The sequence below is a fragment of the Entamoeba invadens genome, assembly GCF_000330505.1.
Source record: "Entamoeba invadens IP1 unplaced genomic scaffold scaff_1105074725255, whole genome shotgun sequence".
NCBI lineage: Eukaryota > Evosea > Mastigamoebida > Endamoebidae > Entamoeba > Entamoeba invadens.
The window spans coordinates 11,490-23,033 of NW_004191791.1; the positions used below are offsets into that span (position 1 = coordinate 11,490).

The 11,544-nt window shown below is 29.8% G+C and overlaps 2 protein-coding genes across 2 annotated transcripts; both read left to right on the top strand.

The window, feature by feature from the left end:
* Window positions 1–3,843: 3,843 nt before the first annotated feature.
* EIN_039570 (protein serine/threonine kinase, putative) lies at window positions 3,844–8,934 on the top strand (the record flags this gene model as incomplete). Its single annotated transcript, XM_004184771.1, has 1 exon — window positions 3,844–8,934. One exon carries the CDS (start codon window positions 3,844–3,846, stop codon window positions 8,932–8,934), a length of 5,091 nt encoding a protein of 1,696 aa, XP_004184819.1.
* Window positions 8,935–9,243: 309 nt separating this feature from the next.
* EIN_039580 (hypothetical protein) lies at window positions 9,244–10,249 on the top strand (the record flags this gene model as incomplete). The annotated part of the gene is made up of 2 exons (XM_004184772.1): window positions 9,244–10,023; window positions 10,160–10,249. 2 exons carry the CDS (start codon window positions 9,244–9,246, stop codon window positions 10,247–10,249), a joined length of 870 nt encoding a protein of 289 aa, XP_004184820.1.
* Window positions 10,250–11,544: the final 1,295 nt, after the last annotated feature.

Sequence of the window (11,544 nt, forward strand, 5' to 3'; positions counted from 1 at the left end):
CAAAGGCTCGCATTTCTTTAATGATTTGTACTTCTCTCGTGGGAGAGAAAAGACCTCTTTTGGTTATCGGACCAACAAAAAACCCAAGATGGTTTAAAGACCCTCACCTTACTATCTTTAAAACAATATACATCAACCAGAAAAAATCATGGATGACCACTTATATCTTTCATTATTGGTTGAAATCCTGGGATGACGAAATTGATCGCTTAACTCCAAATAGAACTATTCTTTTAATAGTTGACAATTGTCCCAGCCACACTTTGACGTTGAAAACAAATAACGAACTTTTTGATCTTGACGAGAGATACGAGTTTAAAGGCAAGGATCAAAAGAATTGTTTCGTGTATGAACTCACTGGTTTGAGGCATATAGTTCTCACTTTCCTTCCTGAAAATTCAACATCCAAATATCAACCAGATGATGCCGGTATAATTATGTCTTTTAAGAGGCATTACCATCGCCTTTTTATGGATGTTGTATTAAGTTCGGTAAACCTCAAGAGAATGTTGCCTACTTTCACAGTTGGTAACGCAATTGAGATTTGTGTAAATGCTTGGGATAAAGTGACTAAGATGACAATAACCAATTGTTGGGAACACGCTGGGTTTCGCAATTGCTTTGAAGACTATGACGAAATTATTGATCCTCGTTATGACTGGGAATTTGAAGGAGAAAATATACCCGCTTCAATGACGAATGAAGAGTATAACAACGACACGAATACTTTGTTAAAAATAAACGAAAAAGAAGTTGAAGATATCAAAGAAAATATTCAGACGCTTATTGTCCAAAAAGAGCAAATAGATAAAACAATTTTTGAATTACAAAAAAGATTACATAATATTGAACCTGAAAATGAAGACATTCCTGTAAATGTTAATGAACGGAATGAATCGTAGTTGTCAAGGAAAGTATTCTTTTTGAAAGAATGCAAATACATTCATTGTATTATTTCTAAATAAAATTTACTTGTTTATCTATTTTTATTATAAATTTATTATTTTGTTTATTTTAATAAAAATGTTTTATTAAAAATTTAATAAAACATGGTTTTTATATTATTTTATTTGACTTTTTAACTTAGTGACAAATTAATCCAATTATTACCATTTTAAGTTTTTATAATGAAATAACCAACTAAAAGCAAACACATAAATATCTTTTTTTTATTTTTTTTTCTATTATTCGATATAAGGGCTTCCTCTTATTTTTCTCTCTTATATCGAATAAATCCTTATATCAAATAACCCTTATATCGAATAATGACTGTACAATAAATAAATAAAAAACAAAAAATACGACAATTACACAAATGTTTTGATAAAAAAAATAAACATAGTTTTTATTATTACAGGGAAGATAAAAACCCGCTATCGTCTTTTTAACCGCTTTCTATCGATTTAATAATTATAACTAATAACATTATTATAAAAAGTTTAATACAAATTACCACCTCGGACAGAAAAAGTCTCCACGAGGCATATTCAGCCTTCATTATAAACAGTACTATACATTTTATTATATTAATATTATTTAAATCTATACAATCAAGTGGAAGCGGTTAAAAAGAAGGAAGCGGTTTTTTATCCCCTTGTACAGTATGACAAGTTTGACTTAAACGACAAGTTTGGGTTAAATGATAAAAATTATAATTTAATTATAATAAAAATTTGAACTATAACCTGAACTAATTAATTGCTTTTTTATTATCAAGTTTATATAAAAAATTGAATAATTAAAAGCAAGCCAAAAACCCAAACACACAACATAAAGAATAAGAAAGCAATGAAAAAAGTAAAGATAATTATAAACTATCACACAATCATGATCATCACCAACATTTTAATGTGATCACAAACAATAAAGTTTTATCAAAATTTGTCAAATAAAGTAACCATAACATTTAAAATTCAATTATAAATACAGTCTAATTTCCCTAGAGTGTGTAATTATTATTTTTGTTGTTCTCTATTATTTGAGCATTTCTTAAGAACAAACCAAAAACAAGATAGACATGCTCTTTAAAGAGTGGGTCCACTTTTTATTGGCCAAAATCAAGCGATGATTCTTAATAAATCCCACTCTTGGGAGGTTTGGCAGTTTTTCCTTGCGTTGAATTCGTTTTTATGGATATTATTATTTAATTAAGTTAAAAGCAGTATTCTTCCATCGAGATAAGAAATACTGCTGATTTATCATATTAAAATAAATATAAAGTAACACAAACGTTTCCGAATGAGGCGGCACATGTTTTGGCGCGTTTGAACTCAACGAGACAAACACATTGAAATATACAAAACAATACTTAACATGTGTCGTGGTTTTATTTTTCAAGATCAGAGTGTAACATAAAACAATAGAATTAATAATAATTTAAATATTATTCTATTTAACCATTATATTTTTTTCTAGTTTAACCCACTGTTTACTATAATAATTGGTTTTTAAACCATTAACATGAACCATTTAAGTCAAACTATTCCATTTAAGGCAAACTTGTCTAACTGTAATTAAAAAAAACATTATAGTTTTTAACTAAATGAAAAATCTAAAATAAATGTAATAATAAACTATTCAAATGAATAATTTGTTTGTTATCAAATTTAATTAATTAGTCGAAGATACAGTCAAGTTCTCGATTTGTTTTTATTGTTGTCGTGCACGCTATTCAACTATATATTTACAATACACATTTTTTATTTTAAATGTTATCTTTTGAAACCAAATGAACTGTAAAAAATATCGAAAATTTAATAATTTAAAAAAACAAATTAAAATTTTAACACAAACTACAAATAATGGTGCCGATGTACATGGAAGATAAAAAACTGCTTCTACTTGATTATAATAGTTTTGAATAATAATTATAACAATAATAATAATTAAATAATAACATGTATGGGTGTGTTTACTACAAAAAAAATGTGGAGACTTTTTTTGTCCGAGGTGGTAATTTGTATTATACTTTTTATAATAATTATATTATTAAAAATTATTAAAAAGATAAGAAGAGGTTAAAAACATAAGCAGTTTTTCCCCCCTTGTAAATAACAAAAACAGTGTTATTGTGACATTTTTTTTGTGGATATAATAATAAGTTTTTAAAAAATACAATATGATAAAATTTGGTTTTATTGTCTCAAAATTAACTTGATTTCTAAATCATTTGAATTGATATCTATAGCCAAATTTGTTGTTTTTTGTACAATTTGTAACGTTTTAATAGAAGATTCAATGTGAAGCAAAACACTTAATTAAGCCTTCTCAAAAGTTGTCTTATCGACAAAAAAATATTTTTTTATAAAAATAGGAATTACGTTAAAAAACGGAAAAATATTGAAAACATGATTTTGAGTTGAATTTATTATAATTATACATAATATCAAATTATAATGGTTTAAAATTTGTTTGACACAGTTCGAGATTAAACAACTATTGGCAATGACTTTATATCAGAATGTCCAAAATAATCAAAATAGACACTTAAATAAGTTAAGTGTTTTGACCAATACTCCCGTCTTTAATGTGGAGTTAATCATTTTTTTGGACACTCTAATCATATTCAATAAGATAGACATAAAAAACTATTTTTTATTTATTAAAAAATACTATATTATTATTATAAATTATAACCATTTATTGTAATGATTTAAATATTTAAAAATGGACATTTTTTAATTTTTATTTTAATAACAGAATGTATTTAATATATAATTATAATAAAACAAACTAAATATATGAAACAACTTAACAACAAATACAACGAATTCAAGAAAAACAAAAAAATAGATTTCGTTTTTTCCAAAAACTCCAAACAAAAAAATAAAAAAACACTAATTGATGAGAGTAATACTACTATCTCTTCTGTTATACAACGCCAGTGCTGCAAAACAGTGGTGTGAATTTGATGGTGTTATCCAGTATGCAGATGATGTCAATTGCGTTGAGTCTAGTGAATGGAATATCAACGACATAACATTTAAGTTCACCGCCAGTTGTTGCACAACCCAGACAAAAACACTCAACGATGATGGCGAGAAAAGTGGTGATGAAAAGGTGTTTAGTTTTGATAATGATAAAATCGTTTTAAAAACGTTGTTTCTCCAACTTACAAATAACTATGCAAAGATCAAAATATGGGACGGAAACCGGACAGAAGGGTTATTCGTTGCTTTTGGTTGTTTTGATAATCAATCATTTTGTCGTACAACTGTTAGACAAGATAAATTGGCATATATAGACCACCATTGGCATGGCATATCTCTATTTTCAGATATCGACCAGTACTTTTATATTTGGATATATTGGGAAGGAAACGAATTACCAGTACAACTGTTTATAGATGGATATGTCTCTCAACACGTTACTCTCGATTATATGAAATCATCAACTCAAAATTTAAGTTATCTATACTCCAGAAATAGATATTTATTTACAGGTAATTCAAATGAAGATTTAATTGTAATCAAAAACAAAGATGGTGTTGCAAAAGAAGTCTGTGAACGGTTTAAATACAAAAGATTCCTCTTTTTCGAAAAATCATATAAAACCACATATCTTAGTTACACGGCGTGTACTTGTAAAAGTACAACACACCAACTTCTTGAAACTTATGACTGGAATTATCCCGATTGCCGATATAACCATTCTTTATACGATTTGGATTTAACAAATGATGTTGACAATGAAGTCACAATAGAAGTTCAACTTTCCTCGTATTATTCAGTTTTATTTGACACAAATAAGAAATACATTTTAACGCCATTCAACGATAAAACCACTCCTATGACTTTCACACATTTTGAAATGAAGGAAAATGTTAAGGTTGAATTCTTGATTGAAGTTTTTATTAATAATCTGACGATAACTTCCATTGGTGATTATTACTTCAAAAAAGGCGTCAATATACAAACAGTTAATAACAACAAAGATTTTACCAATAAAATCTTGTTTTCTGTTGATAAAAAACTGACTGGTGATGGTACATTATTGTCTTGTGGGCGTAGAGTGTTTTATGTTGAATCACTGTTAAATGGGTATATGTGTTATTGCAATTACACCAATGGCGTTTGGGATCCATCAGACACGTCTTTGAACAAAGGAGATTGTTTGGAGTATTCATTACAAAGCAGTTTAATACTTCAAATCGACTCCGCCAACTACGACGTGGCTGCATATCAAAGTTGGCAACAAATCAACTTTTTCAATCAAAGAAGTACAATCACAGGAAGTCATGTCCTCGAAACACAAAATGCCAACATCCAAAGTGATGTCGTTTTCCAAAACATTAACACCGTTTTTCATATAAAAAATATGTTGGAGTTCAACCAAAATACGCATATCATATTTCAACAATTTACAACGCTGTTGATTGATGAAGATGTCAAGACTGTTCTTCACAATCCACAAAACAACACAAATAGAAATGGAATAATTATGATCGAAACCGATGCAAACTTTCAAAACAACAACGATGCAATGACTGTCCAATTTGATAGCACCACTTCATTAAATTATTGCATCGAATTGATATCTTTTGAATCCCTTCACCAATTTGAAGCTTTCACTCCAAATTCAAAACTGATTGGCGGGAAATTATATCGGATTTGTCATGAAGGAAATTTACTTAATGAAAACACGCAATGCAATTTCACAGGAAATGATATGAATGCTCACCTAAGTTACGAAGAAAATATCCTTCATTGTCCAATTAACACGGAGAACGCAATGATTCTGTTGAAAACCAACAACTTGGCACAAACAGTAAACTTCAATGGTCATTTTGAACAACAAAATAATTCCACTCTGAAATTTACTAAAAGCATCAACCATTTGACTCAATTTAAAGAAGTGAATGAAAGTGTTATTTATATCGAAGACAATTCAATAGATGGTGGAGTGTTCACTTTAGAAGATCAAACAAAAAAGTTGTTTATGGGAAACAATTTTGGCTTTCAAAGTTCGACAACAAAAAGTATGAAGAAATCGTTGAGTTTTGCAGTGACAAGTGATACAAAATACAACTGCGTTGGGTTTGAAGGTAACGTGGACTCAACACAAAATTCGATGTGTCTTTCTTGTAAAAATGAATGTTATTTATATGAAAATAAATGCAATGTTATATCAACTGTATGTAATAGAATATATAAATCATTGCATTATTCTTTATGTGAAGAATGTCCGATAAAATACGAAGCTAAGAGATACGAATGTTATCAATGTCCTGACAAGTGTCTTCGTTGCGTTGATGGAAAATGCATTTCTTGTGAACAGAACTATTATTATGATGACAATGGTGTCTGTCTACCAATTGATAATTCAACGGGAAGTGTTCAACTCTATTGGTTACAGATTGCAAGAAAGTGTTCAGAAGGGTATTACACGTCATCTACAACATGTCTCAAATGTCCAGACAATTGTATTCAATGCAAAGATTCATTAACATGTCAAATATGTAATACAATAAGCTTTTTAATCAATAAAGGCGATTCTGTCATATGTGAAGTCCAAAGCAATGTTTCACTTGCAACAACATCGACTATTTTGTATTGTGCAACAAGTTATTACAAAGATACATCGAGTAATTCTTGTAAAAGGTGTTCAACTACGTTTGGTGAATTGTGTGATTTGTGCGATTTTGACAAATGTTTGAAGTGTTCGCAAAATGGAATCATCAATAGAGTGACTGGGCAGTGTGAAGTTCTATCAGAGACTTCATGTTCCACAACCCAAAACACGTATTGTACTTTTTGTGAGCACAAAAATTATACTGTGAATACAAGTGGCCTTTGCGAAGCCAACACCAACTGTGCAATTTCATTCAAAAATGGGAAATGTCCAGTTTGTGAAGATGGATATTTTAATACACCTTCAAGAGTATGTGAACTCAACACTACACAAAGTGACAAATGTACTAAATTAACACAAGAAGGCGACAGGTGTTATCAATGTCAAACTGGTTATTTTGTAAAGGACAACAAGTGTTCCAAATGTTCAGACAATTGTGTTGATTGCTATAATTTAGATGAATGCCTCCTTTGCAAAGACAACTACTTTTTACTTGAAAATGGGACATGTGGAGAGATATCTGAAGTCACAAACAACTGCAAAAAGCTGATTCAGACGCGTTCTATATGTGCAATATGTCACACCAACTACTTCAGAGATGCAGATGGAAAGTGCGAGAGTTGTATTGAGAATTGTACCACATGTAATCAGAAATCTACATGTCTACAATGTGTACAATACAACTTTTTGCTGACAGATTCAACAAAATGTCTTTCATATGACTACTTGGATAACTGCGACATAAAAACTATGAGTGGATGTGCGTTGTGTTCGAAGGGGTATTTCATTGTAAATCAGATGTGTGCAAAATGTGACTCAAAAACAACGAATTGTACTGAATGTACACAATATGGGGTATGTACATCATGTACAGACAACTTCGTCTTATTATCAGATGTTTGTACTTCAATTGACAAAATATCTGATTGTATTGAAATCGCACAATCGAAGTGCTCTAAATGCACATTCTGGCATATTCCCAATAACTCTGGAACGTCCTGCCAAACGCAAGCTGTCTGGTGGGTCATATTTGTGTGTGTTTTCTTTGTACTCATAGTAATCTTATTGTTTATAATAATGTGTATAATAATTACTTTCAAAGTGATTGAACACAAAAGGAGAAAGAAAGCACAAAAGGAGACGTGTCTGTTTGAAATGAGCAAATCAAACATCAAATTTATCAAAACGACAAATAAAAACGTTGTAGTCAATACCAATAAAATAACTTTTGAGAGTGCGGATTGTGGTGATCTCAAAGTTGGGGAAGAGTTGCGTGAATTAATTTGTATTGGTAACAATTCCAAAAACACCATCAAAGTTCAGTTTTCTTCGAAAGGAGACAACTATAAATATTCATTCAGAAGTGAGCCAAAAGTCGTTTCAATTCCAAAAGGAAAAGCGTGTGAATTTGAGGTTTTTTTGCTGGTGAATTGTTCGACACAAATAGAAGATACCATCTCTTTGTTCTCTGCAAATTTAAAGAAAGGGGAGACTTCCGAAGTTTCGATTGGAATTAGTGGGAAGACTGAAATATCGACGCGTTTAGACCCAGACGAACTTAAAGAAGAAAAGAAACTTGGTGAAGGCTCTTTTGGAATTGTTTACAAAGGAATTTTTCGAGGACATGTTGTTGCAATTAAAAAGATGAAGGAATTTTCTGAGACGAAACAATCGATGGATGAATTTACAAAAGAGGTGTCAATGTTAGACAAATTCCGAAGTGAGTATATCGTCCATTTCTATGGCGCGGTCTTTATTCCATCTAAGATATGTATGGTCACTGAATTTGCTGAATTTGGCTCATTAAGAGACTTGATGGATCACAAGACAACCGAAGAAGTCAATTTAACTGTGAAAACGAAGATTTGTCTTGATTCATCAAAAGGAATTCTTTATCTACACGAAAATGGGATATTACACAGAGACATAAAACCTGACAATTTCCTGATATTTTCACTTGAAGCGAAAGATACCGTTAATGCTAAACTAACAGATTTTGGGTCAAGTAGAAATGTCAATCAATTAGTTTCTAACATGACATTTACAAAGGGAATTGGAACACCAAAGTATATGGCGCCTGAGGTGTTAGGCAAAGAGAAATACAAGAAGGGCGCTGATGTATTTTCATTTGCGATTACTATGTATGAGTGTTTGATTTGGGCAAATCCTTTTCCTAAAGACAAGTTTAAGTATCCATGGAGTATCGCAGATTTCATCACAAGTGGCAAACGATTTGACAAACCCGAAGAAATACCCAATGTATTGTATGACATATTATCTCGAGCATGGACATGTAATGTCGATGAAAGGTCCGATATTGAAACGGTCGTAAAAAGTTTAGAACAAGCAATATCATTAGATTAGTGTTGTTTAATTCGAATTCTTCAAACATTATTTGATAAATTTTTATAAAATTAACTCAAAAGAGAGTTTATAACAATTTAATGAAAAATACATGAACAAGAAATAAACAATTAGATTATAAATGAATAATACTTATTTAAATTATCAAACTGGTTTTCATGTTCATTCAACTTTAAAGTTGTTTATTAAAATGAACTAATAGGAACTAAAAATATATTAACATTTAAAAAAATGTGTTATTTTAAAATAAAAATAATTTTATCTATCTTTAAATTTAAAAAATCGGATTGTTAAACTCAAATATTAAAAATGGAATGTTTTCAGTATGCAAGCGACTTACATCAAGAGCTAACAAAAAATTATCTGTTTTTGAAGAAGACGCCAATCATCAAAAGTGCAGACTATTTGATATTAGCGGGTGACATTTCTCTTTTTTCTAAATATCCCAAAACAGACCTTTTCGAGTGGTGCAGCAAAAATTATAAAGAGACGTTTGTTGTTCCAGGAAATCACGAGTACTACGATGGGTCCTTTGTAGATGACACATACTTTATTAACAATAAATTGTTTCCAAATGTTACTGTTGTGAACAACATTTCTGTTATTATTAATAACACTCAATTGTTTTTTACAACATTGTGGAGTGATATCGACAAACAATATGAAAGTACTTGCAAGCAATATCTCAACGACTTTTACAAAATAAAATGGTTTAACCCAATTCAACCCATTTTAATTACAAAACAACCCGAGTTGAAAAACTATGGGCAGGTGCCCTACAGAACCGTATTTTCTGTTTGTAAAAATTGGCTTGAACATGAACTTCTGAAGTCAACTGCACAATATAAAGTTGTAGTAACACACCACTGCCCAATTGTGGATTTAACTGTTTACAATAAAAAAGATCCAATGACAACTTGTTTTAATGTTGATATGACTTATTTGATGGATAAAGTCAAAATCGATTATTGGATATATGGACATACTCATACCAACTTGAATGATTATATATATAACGGCTGTGTTGTCACTTCCAATCAACTTGGATATGTACATTGTCTTGAAGCAGATACTTTTTCAAGAACAAAAGTAATTCCACATACTCTCTAAACTTATTGTTTATTATGAATAATAGTTAACAAACTGTGAAATAGTGGCAATTATTTTTGTTTTTAAAAAATTTAATATTAAATATAATGTTTAATAAAATATAATCAAAATACAGTATAATCCGGGTTTAATTCATATAAAATATTTTGGAATTATCGGGTTTAATTCCACTTTTTTCAAGAAAATTATTTTAAATGATTTTTAAAACAAAAATAATTGATGGAATTAACTTTCGGTAGTTTCATAGTTATAATTATTTAATAATTATTTGATTCAATCAAAAACAAATGGTGATGGTAAAGGCTTTTTCATCGCCTCTAAAAATAAAGTTTTTTTTTTACTATTTAATATAATATTTTAATTAAAATTATAGTAATTGGGAGCTTGGGATAATATTTGGTCTGGTTCCCGAATTAAAGAAATGCCGAAAATTCACCTCGAAACAGTGGAAACCGAGTGAGACGATAATCAAAAAGAAGGCACAGGCGGTCTGTTTGTGCACCGTTTCACCCACTTTCAATGTCCTCCTTGGCGCGGATCCCAATGAACGCCCCTGTTTGAAAAGGGAACCACATCCGTCAAAACAGTACGGAGGAGGAAAGTGGGTGACATGGGGACGCACAAACGGTGACTTAAAGGTGGACTTCCTTCAAAAAACACTCGCGGCAAATACTTTGTTAAGGTGGTGGTGAATCAAGTCTGTTTAAATAAATAAAAACGAATAAAAACTCGAGTTTATTATGTTCGTTTTTATTTATTCATTATTTTATAATAAGTAATTTATAATATTATAGTACCGAAAAATAGTTCCAGAAACAAAAATAATGCATTTTTATTCAAAAACAAATATTCTGATTAATTTAGGTAAAAACCCAATTATTTTACGTAAATATAAACAAAAAAAACGAGACTATGATAATAAAACTCAAAATTGTAGTTTTTATTATTTTTTCTTACTTCGGGTTTAATTATTTTTGAATGAATTAAACCCGATTATTTAATTAAACCCGGAATGGAATTAAACCCGGATTATACTGTATTATATTTTTTAAAATGGAGAAATCAAAATTTGCAAAAAACAAATATCTTAGTCAATTTTAATGTAAATGTGACTTTTTTCTTAAATTTTTCGAAAAAGCGAGACACCCTGGAACGACGGCTCTATCAAAAAATTTACAAAAAAATGTTATAAAGTCGGATTTTTAATTAATGATGGAGAAAACTAACTATACGTTTAATTATTTAATTATTATCAATAGCTTTTTTAGATATAATTATTTTATTTGTTATATTTTTAGAATATAATTAAATAAAAACCAGACTTTACATTCAAAAAAGGAATGCAAATAATGTGGAAATTGTAATTCTTCATCTGTCATATTACCGAGTAATATCAAATAAGCCAGCACACCATTTAAGATAGTTAACCACAAAAGTGTCTTTGTTGTTGTGTGGTAAATGAGTGAAACTGATTGATTTGAAAAGCAAAGAAAACGATCG